Source organism: Trachypithecus francoisi, unplaced genomic scaffold (genome assembly GCF_009764315.1).
Source record: "Trachypithecus francoisi isolate TF-2019V2 unplaced genomic scaffold, Tfra_2.0 Lachesis_group4, whole genome shotgun sequence".
NCBI lineage: Eukaryota > Metazoa > Chordata > Mammalia > Primates > Cercopithecidae > Trachypithecus > Trachypithecus francoisi.
Genome location: NW_022681469.1, coordinates 125,454,091 through 125,474,961, shown reverse-complemented (window position 1 = coordinate 125,474,961; position 20,871 = coordinate 125,454,091). Strand labels below are relative to the sequence as shown.

Below are 20,871 nucleotides of genomic sequence, written 5' to 3'. Positions count from 1 at the left end.
ATGGAATGTTGCTGCAGGAAAATGTCATGTTTTCATGTCTTCTTTTCTGTAGAAAGTCACAACATGGCAAGGAAACAGTCAGTGACATGCTGGAGCCAGCTCATACTGGCTTGTGAGAACCCACTTTTACATTCTGAAGGATTTTGTGAGGTGATTTTTAAATGCATCTTTTTTTTTTTTTTTTTTTGAGACAGGGTCTCATTCTCTGTTACCCAGGCTGGAGTACAGGGGTTTAATCTTAGCTCACTGCAGCCTTGAACTTCTGGGCTCAAGCAATCCTCCCACCTCAGCCTCCCGAGTAGCTAGGACTACAGGTACATACCACCATGCCCGGCTAATTGTTTTATTTTTTGTAGAGATGAGGTCTTGCTATGTTGCCCAGTCTGGTCTTGAACTCCTGGCTTCCACCCTGGCATCCCAAAGTGCTGGGATTACAGGTGTGAGCCACCACACTCAGCCTATGTGTTCATTCTTAAAAATTGTATATAAACTTACCATGAAATAAATTTAAAAATCAGGGTAATAAATATTTAAAATTCATCACTTCCTAATCGTTTTGCTACATTTTACTATTATTTGTGATTTTGTGGTTAATGTAGTCTAGTGTGTGTATGTGTGTGTGTGTGTGTGTGTGGCGGAGATGCTGTGCAGTGGTATGCTGGTATACTGCTGTACGTCTCTTTCCAAATCCATGTTTAGTGGCACATGTTGGGAGCTTGGAATTGGCCCTTGTGGGAATATTTATATCATGAAAATGGAAAACGCTACACATCAAGAGTGCTTCTTTTTGAGAGCGAGGGCTAAACATTTACCAGTATACCACTGCCTTCACCTCATGTCTATATGGCAAATTTTGTGTAAGAGCTTTTGAATATTAGAACTAACTTTCATCCAGAACCTTAGTAGCAAGAGAGTCTGGAAAATAGTTATTGGCTTCCCAGCTTCCTTGGTCAGATGAACTATGAATAGCTTTTGGGTAAACCAGTCAAGAGAATCCAGCTTGAACAGAGAGGTCCAACGTATGTCTAATAAGAGCTTACGAAAAAGAGAATGAAGAGATTTGGAGAGTGCCTATATCTGAAAACATAATGACTTAGAATTGTCCAGAATGAGTATGAATAGGTGAACAGCAAGTATACCTATAGATTTCTCATCAGAAACAAAACATTTTCTAAGTGCTAAGGAAATCATTAATTTATAATTCTCTACTAGGTTAACCTTTGTAATTCAAATGAAGTTGAAATAAAGACTTTTTAAGACAAAGACTTAGAAAGCTTGCCATTTATAGCCCCTCATTTACATTTACACGTCACTGAAAAAGAAATTGAATCTGGAACAAAAGAGTAGCCTGCAAGAACCAGTGATGAGCAGAAAATTGGCAAACTTGTGGAAAAGTTTAGATAAGCATCGGTTGTAAGAAACAATAATACTGACTAATTTTGGGGGAAAAGGGGTTAAAAATAAGATTGAAATTAGACACTGGACAGTAACATAGAAGGACAAAGCAGTGCAAAAATTATAAACAATCCAATACATAAAGATGAAAAGCACACTTGTAGCAGAAGAAATTGAATGGGCAAAAGCCATACAAAAAGATGCTTAAGCTAGCAGTCAAGGAAATCCAATTAAAAATGAAACAGTCGGCCGGGCGCGGTGGCTCAAGCCTGTAATCCCAGCACTTTGGGAGGCCGAGACGGGCGGATCACGAGGTCAGGAGATCGAGACCATCCTGGCTAACACGGTGAAACCCCGTCTCTACTAAAAATACAAAAACTAGCCGGGCGAGGTGGCGGGCGCCTGTAGTCCCAGCTACTCGGGAGGCTGAGGCAGGAGAATGGCGTGAACCCGGGAGGCGGAGCTTGCAGTGAGCTGAGATCCGGCCACTGCACTCCAGTCCGGGCGACAGAACGAGACTCCGCCTCAAAAAAAAAAAAAAAAAAAAAATGAAACAGTCTGCTAATACCAAGTTTTGGCAAGGCTATTGGGGAAATTGACACACTCCTAGACTAATGGTGGATCTGTAAATTGTCACAATCACTAAGGTGGTTTTAAAACACATCTAAACATTCTCTGATACTCCATTTTTCAAAAGATGGAGTCTAATTCCTTTCCCCTTAAGTGTTGGCTGTATTCAGTGACACAGTTCTAATGAAACAATGTGGCAGAAGTGAAGGTGTGTGATTTCCAAGACCAAGTCATAAGAGTCCCTGACCCTGTCTCTTTGATCACTTGCTTGGGGTGATCTAGCTCCCCTATGGAGAGACCCACAAGAAAGTGAGACCTTTTGTGAACATCTCTTTCCAAATCCATGTTTAGTGGCATCATGTTGGCAACCATGTGAGTGCTCCCAATTCACATGAACAAAGAAAGAGCTATGTGAGTGCGCCATCTTGGAAATGGATCCTCCAGCCCCGGTCAGGACTTCTGATGATGGTGGCTCCAGTCAGTGTCTTGACTGCAATCAGAGAAGACTTCTTGAGCCAGAACCACCCAGCTAAGCAGCTCCTGATTCTGACCCACAGAACCTGAGATAATAAATATTTATTTTAAGCCACAAAGTTCAGGGGTAATTTATTATATATCAGTAAATAACTATTATATACTAATAAATAACACAATCACTTTGGAGTGCAATTTCACTAAATCCAATAAAGGTAAAGATTTGCATACTCAACAAGCAGGTAGTATTTTATTTAGGTATGCAGTTCAGAGAACTACAAAGAGACACACATGGGGATATTCATTGCAGTACACTTTTCCATCAATTGTGTAATTTATACAATTGGGTATTTGTATAATGGAAAACTGTTGAGCAGTTAAAAATTAATTAACTAGGTATATGTGTATGGATTTAGATAGATCCCAGAAAGCCAATATAGAGTGAACCATGCAGGTTGCAAAAGCATATGGAAGGTGTAATATCATTTACGTAAATTTAAAGATAGACACAGCAATAATACAATATATTCTATATAGTTACATCAAAATGTGGGCAAATTTAAAAGCATGGACAGGAAGGATATGTTCTACCTCCAGAATAGAGTTGTCACTGTGGAGGGAGGGAAGTGAAGGAATAGAGTAGGTGGTAAGGGTTTCAGTGTAGTATGTTATTTCTTTAAAAAAAATCTAAGCAAAGAAGGCAAAATATCATTAAATCTGGGTGGTGGGTACATGGGTGCCTTATGGCATGTGCTAAAATTTCTGTTTCTTTGAAATATTCTTCATTGCCATTAATGCAGATTTTCATTCTGTTACTGTTTTTGGATTTCTCCTTTGTTTGCAAATGTCTGCACCTTTTCCAAACTGGCTTACCTCTCAGCTTATTGTCTTTTCTTTTTGTCTTGACATCTCTTCTTCTCACTCTGATATTTCTTTATGAATTTGCATCCCTATGTCATAGACACCTTGCTGAAAAGTTTAGGGCATAAAACAGAAAGTTTGTAAAATTGTCCTTTCTTGTATTATATCATTGTTGGCAATAGGCTTTTGCTCTACTTCTTCTTGAAAGTTCTTCCTTCTCTAATGATGCAGAATTTTTACACAGACTACTACGTTAGTGTTTTTGCTTACTCATTCTTGTCTGATTTGAGATCTGTCCAAACTCAGTGTTTGCCAACTGGCATACCCCTGCAGGATTTTAGCGAGGGAATAAAACTGTTTTATAAGCGCTTAGCCAAATGTCCAGGGTCTAGCTGGCCTTTGTGGAGAGCATCTTTGCTGGAGTAAGATGAGATCTTCTTGTCCCCACCATGTAGCTCTTGAACTGAGAGGAGGAGATATATATTTCTGGGTTATTCAAGGCCTTCTACAGTTTTTTTCCTTTCTGAAGCAATGCTTGAAAAATCATGATCCCCATAGGTCATTACTCCTGGGGTCCTTCTCACCAACACCTGTGCCTTGCAGCCAATTTCTCATCTTCATGTACAGGATTCATGTCTCAGACCTTCCATTTCTAGCCACCTTGCATACTGGGAGTTATGATCCATGAGTAGCTAGAGGAAAAAGGTTGTTTCTTCACAGTGGTGGAAAGGTCAGTGGTGGGATTTGACCTTGGCTGCTTGAATAAAGCAATTTCAACACAGTCAGAAGGGTGATTGCCTGCTGTTCTCGTTGGTCATCCCTAAGTCCCTGAAATAGAAGAGAATTTGGGTAGATAAAAATCTCTTCTTATCCCTGTACTATCTGACTCTATTATTCCCTCTCTGACTTCAAGGCTGCACCACTGATTATTCATCATTCTAATCCTAACTGTACTGATTTTATGGAAGCTTCTTCCATACCCTGGCATTGGTGTCATTGAGAATATCACTATTTTGGTGTGCCTTCGTGGTTGTTTTTACAGGAATTTGGCAAAGGCTCTATCAGGGCTGGTTAGGCTCTTTAACCTTTAGCATGCAAGATCAATATTGCCCCTTGTATGTCTGGTAATTGTAGGACACGGATTGCCGTCAAGTCTGCAAGAGATGCCATGTACTTCTCCAGCACTCTGTAGAGAGCTCAGGAATCAACTGAAGTCTTTCAACTTCTTTCAGAAGTCCATCTAAGACTTTTAAGAAGTCTTAAGCTCTTTGAAAAAGTTTCAGGGACAAGTTAAGATGCCATTTCTCCAAATGGTTTTCTTCCTCTCTCTGTGGTTCATTATCACAAATCTATACAACAGAAATTAAATACTTTAGAGCTATGCTTCTCAAACTATTTGTGACGAAGGACCAGTTTTAATTTTTTTTTTATTTTTTAGTTTCAGTCTTGTGTAGACTGATACTTTAAAAAAATACAGTAAGAAAGAATTACCAAGAAAAATAAAAGAAGCAAAAATATACAAAAATCGAGTCCACTGGTCATGTGCTTAGAAGTTGGGGCAATGCTCTAAATTGCTATTTCAATGCTTTCTCTCAATTCTTGTACTTATCTCACTGCAGACCAGCAACAAATGGTGTGCAAGTAGCAGTGGTCTACAGACCACACTTTGAGTAGTACTGCTTTAGAAGCCCTGTAGAACACTCAGGGCTTTGCTCAGAATAATACTGCTACCCTCCTGCAAATGTGCCTGGGTCTTTGGTACTGTAGAGGAAAAAAAAAAAAGAAGGTATATTAACGTGGGTACTCCAAAGAAACAGAATCTGTCTATCTATCTATCTATCTATCTATCTATCCATCCATCCATCATCTATCACATATCTCTATTTTTCTTTCTTTCTATCTATCTATTATCTATCTATCTATCTATCTATCTATCTATCTATCTATCTGTATAACTTTAAAGAGATTTATCGTAAGGAATTAGCTCATGCAGTTACAGACTCTGAAAATTCCACAGTCAGCTGTCAGCAAGCTGAAGACCCAAGAGAGTTGACGGTATAGTTCCAGTCTGGTTTGAAGACCTGAGAATCAGATAGTGAAAAGCTCCAGTCCAAGTCTGAGTTCAAGGGCAGAATAAGATGGATGTCCCAGCTTGAAGACAGTTTGAAGAACAAATTCTTTCTTACTCAGTGTGTTCATTCTATGTAAGCCTATTCATTCTATTCATTATTGGATGAGACCTACCCACACTGGAGAGGAGAATCTGCTTTACTCAGGCTACCAGTTCAAAAGTTAACCTAATCCAGCAACACCCTCACAGACACATCCAGAATAATGTTCAGCCAAATATCTGGGCAACCCATGGCCCAGTCAAGTTGACACATGAAATTGACCATCACAAAAGGGCATCATTTCAAGTTAATGTGAAAGAAGCTCTTTAGTTATTTAATTAATTTTTTTTATAGACAAGGTCTCCCTCTGTTGCCCAGGCTAAGGGGCAGTGGCAAGATTATAGTTCACTGCAGCCTCAAACTCCTGGGCTCAAGTGATCTTCCTACCTCAGCCTCCTGAGTAGCAGGGACTACAGGCGTGCACCACCATGCCTGACTAATTTTTAAAATTTTTTTCTAGAGACACAGTCTTACCATATTGCCCAGACTGGTCTTGAACTCCTAGCCTCAAGTGATCTTGCAGCATCAGCCTCCCAAAATACTGAGATTACAGGTGTTAGCCACCATACATGGCTTCTTTAGTATATTATTCTGTCAAGAAATGTACCAGTTCCTTGACCCCATTAACAGTAACCATCCCTTTTGGTTTTAACCTCTCAATATCTTTGATATGACCATTTAGCCTTCCTGGCACCCAGAAAATGGACTCTTCTTTGGCTCTGGCAGTTTCAATTCAAGTAGCCCCTTCTGCATGGTATTGCCAGAGCTTGCTGACACCATTCAGCACTGGAACCCGCTGGTGCTTTGCTGCTCACGCCTGATCCCTCAGCACAGTGGTTTACATGCCAGCCTCTCCCTGAAGCTTGCCCTTTGTCAGGTCTCACCGACCCTCCTTTGTAATCCAGCATGTAATCCAGGCATCAATCTAATTCATCCATGACTTCTTGTTGCCCCTGCATCCTGCTTCATATAATCCTTAGCAAATAATTACTGGTAATACTCACTGAGCAGATGCCTGGTGCTAAGTATAGTGCTGTCTGTATTGTATCTTTTTAGAGTCAGAGTCTTGCTCTGTCACTCAGGCTGGAGTACAGTGGTGTGATCATAGCTCCCTGAAGTCTCAAATTACTGTGCCCAAATGATCCTCTCACTTCAGCCTCCCGAGTAGCTATGACTGCATGTGTGTACCACCGTGCCCAGATAATTAATTAATTAATTTTTTTTTGTTGTTGTCTGTGTAGAGACAGGGTCTTGCTCTGTTGCCCAGGCTGGTCTGGAAATCTTGACATCAAGTGATCCTCCTGCCTTGGCCTCCCAAAGTGCTGGGATTACAGATGCGAGCCACCATGCCTGGCTGTTTATCTTATTTAATATTTACAACAGTACTATTCTCTTCAGTATGTATTAAAACCCTAGTTTTACAGAAGAGGAGACAGGCTGACAGAGGTCAAGCAACTTATTTACCTGGCTAATAAGGGCAGAGGTAGGATTAAAATCTAACACTGTTTCACTGTTTTTGACTAGAAAGTGCTGGTTTTTTGTTTTTTTGTTTTTTTGGAGGTGGAGTCTCCCTCTATGACCCAGGCTGGAGTGCAGTGACACAGTCTCAGCTGATTGCAACTTCCACTCCCGGGTACAAGTGATCCTCGTGCCTCAGCCTCCCAAGTAGCTGGGATTACAGGCACCTGCCACTACGCCTGGCTAATATTTGTATTTTTAGTAGAGATGGGGTTTCACCATGTTGTCTAGGCTGGTTTCCAACTGCTGCCTTCACCTCCCAAAGTGCTGGGATTACAGGCATGTGCCCCTGCACCCAGCCAGTTCTTAACCATGAAACCACTCTGCCTGTCTTAGTTTCTACTGCTGTAACAAATACCTTAGATTAGCTAATTTATAAACAACAGAAATTCATTTCCTACAGTTCTAGAAGTTGGGAAGTCCAAGATCAAGACACCTATAGACTTTGCATCTGGCAAGGGGTGCTCTAGGCTTCCAATATGCTGCCTTGTTGCTGCATTTTCACATGGTGGAAGGCAGAAAGACAAAAGGGCCTTGTTAGTTCCTTCCAGCCCTTTTATAAGGGTATTAATCCCATCCATGAGGGAGGAACGTTCATGGACCTAATCAGCTTCTAAAGCCTCCATCTCTTAATACTATCACATTAGAGTCTTAGGTTCCAGTGTATGAATTATTGGGGCCACATTCATTCAGACCATATCACTGGCTTACATAAAATACAGAAAGATTGTTTTCATGACAGTTGCTTAAATATTTCACAATGAGTGAAACTGCTGTTGCAAATATTTATTTATTTTTGTTTGTTGCCCTGTACAGCAGGATCCATCTTCAAGTTTTAGTTTCAGGATAAGATTTGTCTTTGCTTGAACTTATATATTTCTCTTCCCTTAGCCAAGGAGAGAATCTTAAAGCTTGGGTTTCCCTAGGCAGCTTGGAGTGAAATTTAGTCCTTAATTGCAGCAGCTGTTTTTAGCTTATTTAGGATAATGTTCTTCCCTTTCTTGAACATGACTTTATATATCTGTATGGATGGTTCAATTGCACGTTTTCTTTCCCACTAGACTTTGAGCTTTTTGAATTCAGAGACTAAATGAACTGAATGTGTACCTAATTTTGTAAGCTGCCTTTTTTTTTTTTCAGAAGCAAATTATGTTGGTATATCAAGTGGGATTCAGTTGTGACCAGTTTTCTTTGCAAAGTACTCAACATTTATTCTGTGGCTGAACTGGGGCGTGGGTTGGATATGTTTGCTTGAGTATAACATCCTTATTATGACTGTAAAATTTTGTGTAACGAATCCAAAGCTGCAGACAACCAGGTAAAAGGTGACAATAGGAAGATATTTATAAATGCTGAGAAACTAGAGTGATGCATGGTGGAATGGAAGGAATACTTTTTGTACCAACTTTAGTGGGTCTTGTTCCAGGTAGCAATTAGATAAGAACACAGCAGGTGTCTTTCCATGCTTATGAAGACTTAAACATTGGTTAAGATAGCAGCTGGTGAGGCTCATCTAGTGAGGCTTAGCTAACAAATTAGATAATATCAGAGCAGGTGTCTTCCCATGTTTATGAAGACTTAAACATGTTAAGATAACAGCTGGTGAGGCTCACTGCGTGTAGGACTGGTGCTGAGGGTGAAGTTGAAATCACACAAGAAGTGTTAGCCAGGGTTGACATCTCATTTTCTGGACCATGGATGTCTCAGTCTGTTTTGTGCTGCTATAACAGAATACCTGAGACTGGGTTGTTTACAAAGAGCAAAGATTTGTTTCTTACAGCTCTGCAGGCTGGGAAGTCCAAGGGCAAGAGTCTTTCAGGGGCCTTCTTGCTGTGTCGTCCTGTAGCACAAGAGGAAGAGAGCATGAGTGTTACTAGAGAGAGAATGAAAGAGACAGAGAAGGGAAAGGGGCTGAATTCATTTTTTTTTTTTTTTTTGAGATGCTCTTGTTGCCCAGGCTGGCGAGCGATGGTGTGGTTTCAACTCACTGCAATCTCTGCCTCCTGGGTTCAAGCAGTTCTTCTGCCTCAGCCTTCCGAGTAGCTGGGATTACAGGTGTGCACTACCACGCCCGGCTAATTTTTTGTATTTTTAGTAGAGATGGGGTTTCACCATGTTGGCTAGGCTGGTCTTGAACTTCTGACCTCAGGTGATCCACCCACCTCAGTCTCCCAAAGTGGGATTACAGGCATGAGTCACCACGCCCGGCTTAACAGCATCTTTTTTAAGACTCCCAAAGTGCTGGGATTACAGGCGTGAGCCACCGTACCCAACTGAACTCATCCTTTTATCAGGAACTCACTCCTGTGATAGATAACCTACACCTGCAATAACAGCATTAATTCTGCCCTATTGACCGAATCACCTCTCAGAGGTCCCACCTCTCAACACTGTAGCATTGGGGATTAAGTTTCTGACACATAAAATTTGGGGGAGACATTCACATTATGGCAGTGGGTATCAGTCCATACTCAAATGACCATGACACACAGTCCCAAGAAATCAGGATTGGCCTTAAGGAAAAGACAGAGTAGTCCTAATTCATACATGCGATTCTCCCTTTGAAAGCTTTTTGGTCTGAAAATTAACTTGGAGGGAAAAGGAGGTGGTCATCAAAGTATTCTTCCAGAGAAAGATTCTTGTATTATGTTTAAATATAAGGATAGATTTTGGAACATCTGACTTGTAACTAGCTGAAGATGTACCCCTTATAATTGGTAAATGCATGTGCCCTTTGTAATCAGCATCCTGCCATTTGCAATTGTCCTGTGGATGTACACGTTGTTAGCCATGGGAAGAGTTAAGGGCGAGGGGATGGGTTGCAAGCTGACAGTTGGCTCTTGCCTCAGCCATGTGTCTGTTTTACTTTTTGGGGCCCCGAGCATTTGGGAGAGTTGTTCCAGTTGTTGTGATGAGCAAAAAGCACCTTTGATAGAAATAGAGAAACCAGGAAGTGTAGCCTACTTTGTAGGAAGATAATTAATTCATTTTTAGACATTTTGAGTTTGAAATGAGGGTTTGACATCCGGGTGGAAATGTCTGGCGCTTAGCTGGGGCTGCCTAATGGAAATAGCATGTAGGATGCTGGAGTTCTAGAACAACTTCTGTCACTAACTGGCTTTGTGCTCCTGGTTAAACCTTTTAATTTTCAGGGGTTTCACAGGTTGATTGCTGCCCAGTTCACCTCCAGAAGCTCTGATACAAAGGTGTTCTCTACCCACGCCTTGTGATTGACTCCCTGTGCTTCCTGCCTGTTGGCCCTAATTCTGCTCAGAGGTTTATCCATCCTCTTAATCCCCCTTGCTAGATGGGGAAGCAGAATATGAAGCATTCAGCGTCTTGTTCAAAGTCACAGAGAGCATCATTGGACAAGTTGGGCCAGGAGCTGTGCTCTTTCTGCTTTAGAGATGATCATCTTCCCAGCTGCCTTTCCTCTTTCTTGTCTTTGCTTGTTCTTCCATTCTCTTCCATTGTCTTTGCTGTCCTTTTATCTCACATCTCTTTTTTCATAGCCTGGACCCTCTAGTCAGCCTTGCATTAGTGGAAACTTCTAAGCCCTACTGATGACCATCTGGGTGCAGGAGCTTTTTTCCATTGGTCTAAAAGGATGCTTTAAATTTATGTGCGAGTGCTGGAAGCAGCTTCATTGTGGGACACCTGAAGGCTGTCACTCCCCTTTGCAGCAGGGCAGGTGTGATTAGCATTTCAGAACGTGTGTGATTAGCATTTCAGAATGTGTGTGCTCACACACCACTCATGTAAGCAGCATCTGCATCTCAACCAGGCTTGGCAGCTGCTTCTTGAGATGCAGACCATTGCATGTACTTACTTAGAGCTTGGGCATTTCCTACCTGTTTTGAGTGCTGTGTGAGTGCAACGTCTGTATTATCTGGGAGAAATGAGACACTTGGATCTCTGCTTGATCACAGCCAAGACATGTAGTCCCCGGGCATGCCAACACTTCTGGGATTCTCAGTCCTTTCTTACAAGCATCAAGTGAGAATTTATCAGGCCAAGGAAAGGAGTCAAGAGTGTTGCCATTTGCAGAAAGAGATAGTTTGATGGTGATGTGGTGTGCCATGATTAACAAGGACAACATGGTTCAAATTCATAATTAAATGGGGAAAATGAAGTAAGATGTACAGTGAAGAAATGGGAAGAACCTGAGTTCCTTTGGAAATTGCTCAGGTCATTGGGACCCTGGAAATATCCTGACTTTCCCACTAGAAATATTGTTATTTTAACAATGACACCGGCCATCTGAAAATCGGATGGTCCTTTAAGAAAGGAAAGGAAGAATGAATGATGATGTCTTTCTTTTCCCCTCCCCTGTTCTCTCTTGGGCAGGGAAAAGATGCCGTTCCACCATGTGACCGCCGGCTTGTTGTACAAGGGGAATTACCTCAACCGATCGCTCTCTGCTGGCAGTGACAGTGAACAGCTGGCTAATATCTCCGTGGAAGAGCTCGACGGTAAGGAGCCTACCCTGTTTGGGGGGTTGGCCCCCCTCCCAGGGAGGTGTTTGTGGCTATTCTGAAGCTTAGTTGAATGCCCTGGATTTTGGCCACTCCTTGGCAGTTGTGGCCAAGTGTAACCATGGCGTGATGAGAAAGAGTTCAGAGACAAAATTTTACCCAAGTGGCTTTTTGTGTGTGTGTGTGTGTGGGACAGATCTGATAGCCTGAACAATCTACGGTGGATATTTCAGTTTTCTTGGATATTGACTGGGGGAATAGCCTTCACCTTTCTTAAAATGTGTTTTCCAATTTCCAGAGTCTTTATCGCCAGTGGAATTGTCTTGTTTCTATGTTGTCACCAACAATAGAGTCCATCTGCAGGGGAGGTTTAAGCCCTGTTAATGGCTGTCTCTTGACTTCTGGCCATAGTGCTTTGAATCCTGCCTGAATCGGAATCATCTGGAAGCTCTGTCTAGGTGGCAATGGATAGCAATTATTTTAATTGCCTCTGTTTCTTTGTAACACAGTACAGCCCTGGGTGTTCAAGGCAGGGGTTAGGGATGGACATAAACCTGGGAACATGATGACTAAATTCATCCTAGGACTGTGTCTCATTGTATCTTGGATAAACCGATCCTCTAATTAAAAAAAATTAAAAATAGGAAAAACAAGTTTTGTTTTGTTTTGTTTTCTTCCTGGAATAGAGAATTAGCCTGATGTTTTTACCTAGGTACTGCATCTGCTGAGGTCAAACCAGAATCAGTTTTTCCCAGTGTTTTTGAATACTTTGTTGCTTGTAATAATACCATTTTAAAGCACAAGGTTTAAATTTGCTTTCTCAAGTAGAGAAGTAAAAATTACCCCAGATGGCCCACATGTTTGCTTTTAAGTGTAATGGTTCAAATCAATGTGCTTTTGTAATGCCCAGACCCGCGATGACCCAAAAGCAACCACCAGAGTCCAGAGACAAAGCCAAGCGGCAGGGATCGCTTTATTTCGAGTTCGAACTCGGTTCCCTCCAGCTAGGCATCAGATCCTAGGGAGAGACCCTGAGCTCGGTGCGCAGCCGTCTTTTATAGTCAGACACAAACAAGTTACAGCAAGTTACAGAGTCACTGGGGATTTTTACAGTTGTAGGTTTACAATTGGCTGACATTTAAAGTTAAACATTAGTCAGTTGTTCATTGGTTCCTGCCCTTTGACCAAACCACAAACGGCTGCTTGCCCTGCTAGGGACTTTCCAGATAACCTTGTTGTTTTACCATTAAGGGGCGTTTCCTGACTTTTCTGACCTCTGATATTCAGTATTTTTCCACTCCTCATTTCCCCCTCTCTCTAGTACCTTGAGAGCCAATCTCTCTTATATGTCTGACTTATCTGTCTTATATGTCTTATATGTCTGACTCGGAAGTCTCGGTGAGTACAGGTTGGTACTGGGCTCTCAGGACCATAAGCTGGACAGTGTTGAGTCTTTCTTTTACAAAGTTTGTTAATCTGTTTATTATACATGGTCCTATAGTGAGTAAGAGAAGTATACTTATGAATGGTCCTATGAGGGGCACTAGAAGGGAGTACATGGAGGAATTCCACCAGCTGTTGGCCGCAGAGGTGATTGTTGTTTCTGTAGATTCATTTATGTAGAAACAACAATCTTCTCTGAGGAAGAGACAGGTCCCTCCTTTTTCGGCCGTTAACAGGTCTAGTGCACGGCGGTTTTGTAAAGTAACTTGGGCAAGGGAGGTCAATTGTCTCTAATGAGGCAAGGGATTCGGCGGAAGCTTCCATAGCTATGGATAATTGATGAGAGAGTTTTGCAGTGCTGATAAGGGAGTGACCTAAAGCTCCCCCGGCTAGTCCTGCAGCAACTAAGGACGTGGTGAGTGAGACTCCGGCTACTAGGGGGAGGAATATAGCTCGTTTTGATCTAGGGAAAGGGGCGGAGTCCCACCAGGAAAATTCTGCAGGGGTGCGCAAGGTTAGTTGGGGGACTAGCGTGACAGGGAGACACAGTAGGGTTATAGTGGCCTGAGTGGAAAGGTTCTTATATAGGGTCCCATTGCACCAGAAGAAAGAACCGGGAGGGGCAAAGAGGGTTGAGTTGGGAGTGGAAGTTGTATTACAGAGGGTAGTGCCGGCATTTGAATAACAAAAGGAAACTTGTGTCTGTCCAGGGTTTAGGAACAAGGGGATGTCAGGGATCGGGGGTGGTATGTGGCTATTGTTAGGGCTTAGGCTGAGAGAAGCGTTAGACGGGCCTGGAAGTGGAACTGCGGTTAACGGCGGTGGCCCTAGAGCCGCGCAGAAGAAGCATGCAGAGAGATTGCCTAGGCCAGTGGCGTTTGCGATTTCTAACCCTTCTCTTAATAGGGATAACCAGGAAAAGGGGCGGGTAGGAGTTAAAGTTGAAAGCTGGACATTTAATTCCCTTTCCTGGTTCTGTATAGCCGCGTGTAGGGTGGTCTGGATCTGAACAAGGGAACGCCAGAGAAAGAGATGGCTACTAGGCCAGGTAGTTCCTGAAGTCAAGTACATAGCCCCTTTTTGCTGGGAAGTCCAGCGGGGGTCCCAGGGGTCCCAGATAACCCAGGTGTAGCCTGGTGTAGTTTTAAAGAAATTGTGTGACTGCCACGTTTGACTGGATAGGGACTCAGAAGTTTTTAGGATTTTAACAGTGTGGATTTTGCAGGACCTATATGGACAGCCGACACTTTGTTCTACCCATGAGTTATTACAATAAGAGAGTGTTTGGTCAAAGAGGAAACAAATTGCGGGTGCTGCTTTTCCTGGCTGGTGTTTAAAATCAGTGAAATTTAGATGGATGGGAGTGTTACAACCCCCCGGGGGACAGTCAGCAGTGCCTAATACAGAGCCCTTTTGTTCTGTCTGAGCATAATTGGTCCAGTTCTCAGTCAGGAAGAAACGCCAAGCGAAAGGGGATGTTGCCGGGTTTGCCTGGGTCTCCCCACAAGGGATCCATAAGAGTAGAAGAGTTATAAAGGAGGTAGGTGTCATAGTTACAGTTTAGGTTGCTGACAGCGTAGAACAAGTTTTAGAGGGTTTCCTTTGGTCCGGTCAACTGTCCAGGTTGCTGCCTCTCCCGTCGAGGATGTAACAAGGTCCGAGAGCGGGTCTATAGGCTTGGCGTGGGTGTGATGAATCCAGGTGGTGATGCCTTCCACTTTGAGGGCCGCAGGCATAGTCAGGATCACCTGGAATGGTCCTTTCCACCGGGGTTCTAGGGTTTCTTGTCGGTGGCGCTTGACAAGGACCCAGTCTCCCGGTTTGTATTGATGTGGAATGGGTGGAGGCCCAGCTTCATATAGTTCTTTTAGCTTGGGCCAGACTTCCTCATGAACTCTCTGTAGGGCTTGTAAGGAAAACAAAAGTTCAAGACCATTATCTGTGTCAGCTTTGAGGAGATTGTCTTTAAGGTTAGGGAGGATAGGGGTGGTTTGCCGTACATTATTTCATAAGGGGTAAGTCCTAGTTTATAAGGAGAGTTACGTGCCCGGAACAGAGCGTAGGGGAGGAGGACTACCCAGTTAGCGCCAGTCTCCATGGTCAATTTAGTTAGGGTCTCTTTTAATGTTCTATTCATTCTTTCTACCTGACCTGAGCTTTGGGGTCGATAAGCACAATGTAGTTTCCAATTAGCCCCAAGGATGGAAGCCAGTTCCTGACTTACCTTTGCAGTGAAGGCCGGCCCATTATCCGACCCTATCATGACTGGAAAGCCGTACCTGGGCAGGATTTCTTCTAGGATCTTTTTGGCCACAATCTGTGCAGTTTCTTTCTTTGTCGGAAAAGCTTCTGCCCATCCTGAGAATGTATCTATAAAAACTAGTAATATTTGTATCCATATTTTCCTGGCTTTATTTCAGTAAAGTCAATTTCCCAATATATACCAGGTCTATCTCCCCTGTGTCTTTTTCCCGTGGTCTGGGCCCCGTGACTGGCGTTATTGAGTTGACATACTACACAGTTTTTAACTGTGGCGTCTACTTTTTCAGGGGCGTTTTTAATTTTTAGTCCAGCGTGTTGAATCAAATCTAACATCCGCCGCGGGCCCAGATGAGTGCTTCGGTGGATTTGTGCTATTACTCGCTGCCCCAACCTGTCCGGGAGAATGGTATTGTTGTTAGAATCTTTCCACCACTGATTACTGACCTGTGTTCCGGGGAGTTTACTTATCCACTGGAGGTCCTCTTCTGAGTATTCTGGGTGAAAGGGCAGTTCTCTGGGCCCGGGATCAGGCAGTTGGAGGGTCAGCAGCTGAGGAGTGGTTTTAGCCACGTCTTTTGCAGTCTGATCAGCCAGGTTGGTTCCTCGAGTGACTGGGTTAGTGGCCTTTTGATGTCCTGGACAGTGGACGATAGCCAGCTTTCTGGGTTCCCAAAGGGCAGCCAGAAGATTTAAGATTTCTTCTTTGTTTTTAATGCCTTTTCCTTCAGCTGTGAGAAGCCCCCTCTCTCTGTATATAGCCCCATGTATGTGGGCAGTGGCAAATGCATACCGGCTGTCAGTATATACTGTCAGTTTATGGTCTCTGCCTAGTCTCAGGGCTTGTGTCAAGGCTATTAACTCAGCTTTTTGAGCTGATGTTCCTGGAGGTAAAGGCTCAGCCCAAATTATCTCAGTCTCTGAGGTTACCGCCGCCCCCGCATACCTCTGTCCTTGGTGAACGAAGCTGCTTCCGTCAGTGAACCAGGTGAGGTCTGCATCTGGTAGTGGTCAGTCCTGGAGGTCTTCTCTGACTCCATGTACCTGGGCTAGTATTTCAGCACAGTTGTGGAGCGGCTTACTTAAGTCTGGGTCTGGCAGCAATGATGCTGGGTTTAGGGTTGTCGGGGGCTTAAATGTTATTCTGAGGGGATTTAGCAACAGCCCTTGATAATGGGTAAGCCGAGCATTGCTGAGCCATCGGTCAGGGGGTTGTCGGAGGATGCCTTCGACAGCATGGGGGGTGGTGACTTGTAATTCTTGGCCCATGGCCAGTTTGTTAGCGTCTTTGACCATCAGGGCCATTGCAGCAATCATCCGGAGGCAAGGAGGCCATCCTGCAGCTACCGGGTCCAGTCTCTTTGAGAGGTATGCAACCGGTCTGCGCCATGGACCTAAATTTTGAGTTAATATTGCTTTCGCTATGCCCTGGCTTTCGTCCACGTATAAGTGGAAAGGCTTAGAGACATCTGGAAGACCCAGCGCGGGGGCCGAGAGCAGAGCAGTTTTGATTTGCTGGAAAGCTTGCTCAGCCTCTTCAGTCCAATTGAAGGGCTGCTGCTCTTTGGTAGCCTGATAGAGGGGTTTTGCCAGTTCAGCGAAGCCAGGTATCCAGAGTCTGCAGAACCCTGCAGATCCCAGGAACTCTCTTACCTGTCGTGTTGACTGCGGTCTGGGGATCTGTAGGACAGTTTCTTTTCGAGCATTTGTTAGCCAGCACTGTCCCCCTCTAAGTAGATACCCCAAGTAGGTTACCTCCAGCCTGCAGATCTGGGCCTTTTTAGCTGAGGCTCGATAACCCAGGTTTCCCAAGGTTTTCAGGAGGTCTTTGGTTCCTTGGATGCAGGCCTCTGGGGATGTTGCTGCTATTAAGAGATCATCAACATACTGCGAGAGAGTTATACTGGGGTGTTGGTGTCGGTACTCACCCAAGTCTTCGTGGAGGGCTTCATCAAACAGAGTTGGGGAGTTTTTGAATACTTGTGGCAGTCTGGTCCACATCAGTTGGCCACTTATGCCTTTCTCAGAGTCTGTCCACTCAAAGGCAAAAATTTCCTGGCTTTTAGGGGCTAAAGGCAGGCTGAAAAAAGCATCTTTTAGGTCTAGAACAGTATACCATTGATTTTTAGGACTCAAGGTACTCAGGAGGGTGTATGGATTTGGCACCGTCGGGTGTATGTCCATTACCCTTTTATTGACTTCTCTTAAGTCTTGTACCGGCCTATATTCTTTACTGTTGGGTTGTTGTATTGGTAGCAGCGGAGTGTTCCATGGTGAGTGGCAGGGGTGTAGGACTCCATGATCTAGGAGTCGACGGATGTGTGGTATAATTCCCTCTTTTGCTTCCAGGGCCATTGGGTATTGGCGCACGCAAACAGGGTCCATCCCGGGCTTAAGCTCAACAACAATGGCGGGACGGTGCTTTGCTAGCCCTAGCCCTCCTGTTTCTGCCCAGGCCTCCGGGAAGCTCTGGAGCCAGGAGTCTATATTTTTGTTAGGAGGCGTTAACTCCTGGTGAAGCCAGTACTCATCCTCTAGAGTTATGGTAAGAACAGATAGTGGCCTGTCTTGGGAGTCAGTCACTTTGGGCCCTTCTGGTTGAAAATGGATTTGTGCCCCCATTTTTGTCAACAGATCTCTCCCCAGCAGGGGACAAGGGCTGTCAGGGATGACCAGGAAGCTATGGGACACTTTCCCGGTTCCCAAGTTTACTGCTCTCTGGGTTGTCCATGGGTATTTTTTGGTTCCTGTGGCCCCTTGAACCCAGGAGGAGTTGGAAGATAACTTTCCATAGGGCTTGACTAAGACCGAATGTTGTGCCCCGGTATCGACGAGGAACTGGACCGGGGACCCCTCTACTTGTAAGGTTACCCTAGGTTTGGGGAGGGGATCCAAACCCCGTCTCCCCAGTCTGTATCTTGAGTAACTAGTATCAGCATAGATTTGGGCTGCCATTGCCCTTGGCCTGGCTGGCGCTGTTTCTTTTTGGGGCAGTCTTTTATCCAGTGACCAATTTCTTTACAGTATGCACATTGGTCTTTACTCAGATTGCGCCTAGGGGCACGCGTGGATTGGGTGCTTCCTGGCGGTGGTTGTTCTTTTTGGACGACCGCCGCCAGGACTTTGGTCATTTTCTCAGTGGCCCTAATTTGTCTTTCCTCTGGAGCATCTCTGTTGTTATAAACTCTCTGTGCTATGCGAAGGAGGTCCTGGACCTGTTTTCCCTCCAAATCTTCTAATTTTTGTAGCTTTTTCTTAATATCTGGGGCCGCCTGGTTGACAAAGGACATAACGACTGCTGCCTGATTTTCAGGTGCCTCTGGATCTATAGGTGTATACTGTCTAAAGGCTTCCATTAGTCTTTCTAGATAAACAGCGGGGCTTTCTGTCTTTCCCTGTAAAACAGAATATACCTTAGCCAAATTAGTGGGCTTGCGAGCTGCAGCCCGGAGACCCGCCATTAGAGTCTGGCGATAAACGAGTAGCTTTCCCCTACCTTCTGCTGTATTGTAGTCCCACGTTGGCCTGGTCAAGGGAAATGCTGCATTAATGAGGTCGGGGTTCGCAGTCAGTTGACCATCATCTCCAGGAACCAACTTTCTAGCCTCTACCTGGATTCTCTCCCGTTCCTCTGTTGTGAACAGAATGCGGAGGAGCTGTTGGCAGTCATCTCAGGTGGGCTGATAAGTGAACATGACACTGTCTAGAAGGGCTGTTAGGTCCTTGGGGTTATCAGAGAACCGGGCATTCTGAGTTTTCCAGTTATATAGGTCACTGGTAGAGAATGGCCAATACTGGAGTCTAGGGTTGCCTGTGTCATTGGGAGGTCCTATTTCCCTTAAGGGGAGCGCTACAGTGGAATCGGGAACTCGCAGAGTTGCCTCATGCTGGACACGCCCACGCGTTCGTCTCGCTGGCCCTCCCGAGCCATGTTCACTTTCAGTTTCTCCTGACGCTGCCGCCGCTTCTCGGCCCTCATGGCTTCCTGGGAGTGCGGCCAGTTGGGCTTGGGCATGGGGTCCGGGAGGGGGAGGATAAGGCGGGGGTTCCAAGGATGTGAGGTCCTGGCTGTCAGGCAACACAGGGGGCAAGGGGGCAGTTGGAGTTTTTGGTCTTTTGGTGGTCCCAGTTGGTTGCGGGACTAGGGTTTTACAGGGTTCAGAGGTCAGCAGAAAGGGAGCTAGCCACGGGGGCAGATTTTCCACCAGATCTTGCCAGACTAAAATGTAGGGGATCTGATCTGGGTGTCCCGAATGACCTGGCAGGAAAACCCTTGATTTTACCTGGAGGATAATGGGGAGGCAAAAAGTTCCCTCGGCTGGCCAGCCTACGCCGAAGGTGGGCCACTCAGAGCGGCAGAGGGTTATTAATTTTCCCTTTTTAAGTTCTATACTGAGATCATGTCCCCTTGCTCTCACATCTTTAAAATTATTGACAAGGAGAGAAAGTGGTGTGGTCTGGGAGTTGCCCATTCCGAGGAAGTCCTGTTGATAGAAGATGGGTGGTAAGGGATATTAGGGCCTGGTACAGGACTGGCTCCGAAGTTCCTGTAAATCAAGGTAAATTAGTAAGGGGCATGCAACAGATAACTTCCACCAACCAAGATATATTGATCGCTAGCGCGTCTCGGGCTTAGGACCTGACCAGAAGCAGATGGGCCACAGAATACAGAGCCCCAGATGAGTACCGGAGGACGTCTCCCACCGGCCTCCACTGACTGTCCTATAGCGCGTCCGCCAGGACTAGATCAGTCTGATATACAGACCCCGTGGGATTATTCACAGGCAGACAGACAACATATAAACAGAGCCGGCTTACTCACTTTTGCGATGACCCGTTGGCCTGGGGTCTGGTGGGCTTAGGGGCAATCCCAGACGAGCCCCCAGGATGTAATGCCCAGACCCACGATGACCCAAAAGCAACCACCAGAGTCCAGAGACAAAGCCAAGAGGCAGGGATCACTTTATTTCGAGTTTGAACTCGGTTCCCTCCAGCTAGGCATCAGATCCTAGGGAGAGATCCCGAGCTCGGTGCGCAGCCGTCTTTTATAGTCAGACACAAACAAGTTACAGAGTCACTGGGGATTTTTACAGTTGTAGGTTTACAATTGGCTGACATTTAAACATTAGTCAGTTGTTCATTGGTTCCCGCCCTTTGACCAAACCACAAACGGCTGTTTGCCCTGCTAGGGACTTTCCAGATAACCTTGTTGTTTTAGCATTAAGGGGAGTTTCCTGACTTTTCTGACCTCTGATATTCAGTATTTTTCCACTCCTCACTTTGTATGTGCACATTAGGGAGCCTCATTTCTCCCAGAAGGAAGGTGGAGGACATTCGACTCTGAGACAGTGAAGCCAAACTTGCTTCACAACAGGCAGGAGGTGAGGGAGGTGAAGGGGAGAGGCCTAAAATGGCTTCACCTTCTGTCATCATTTTGCCTGCATGCTTATTTAAATGCTTGCTTATTTACATGAATGAAGAGGGAGGCAGCAGAGGATGTGGCCCTGGTAGGCTGGGTCCAAGGAGAGTCTGGGGGATGTTTGAAGAAGTGTAGTGATGGGGGCAGAGTCAAGATTCCTAGGGTTAGCAGCTTCTCACTGTGGTCTGGACAAAGACTGATGGTCTGAGAGGAGATCGGGGACCCTTACATCTTCTGGTCTTCAGTTGAGCAAAAGGTATACTGATGTAGGACACAGAAGCGGGAA

General features: G+C 44.8%; 1 protein-coding gene and 1 long non-coding RNA gene across 5 annotated transcripts in view; one reads left to right on the top strand and one right to left on the bottom strand.

Annotated features, from left to right (window-relative positions):
- The window catches only part of CALN1 (calneuron 1), a 674,755-nt gene that overhangs the window by 165,740 nt on the left and 488,144 nt on the right, over nt 1-20,871 (top strand). For all 4 annotated transcript variants that reach the window (XM_033193351.1, XM_033193349.1, XM_033193350.1 and 1 more), the window contains one exon: nt 11,337-11,461. In XM_033193351.1, coding sequence (XP_033049242.1) covers nt 11,337-11,461 — 125 coding nt within the window. The remainder of the gene's footprint in view (nt 1-11,336; nt 11,462-20,871) is intronic.
- LOC117072901 lies at nt 14,644-20,192 on the bottom strand. Its single transcript, XR_004432999.1, has 3 exons — nt 19,989-20,192; nt 19,450-19,650; nt 14,644-14,813 (listed from the first exon to the last, which is right to left on the bottom strand). It is a non-coding gene; the product is annotated as an uncharacterized LOC117072901 (long non-coding RNA).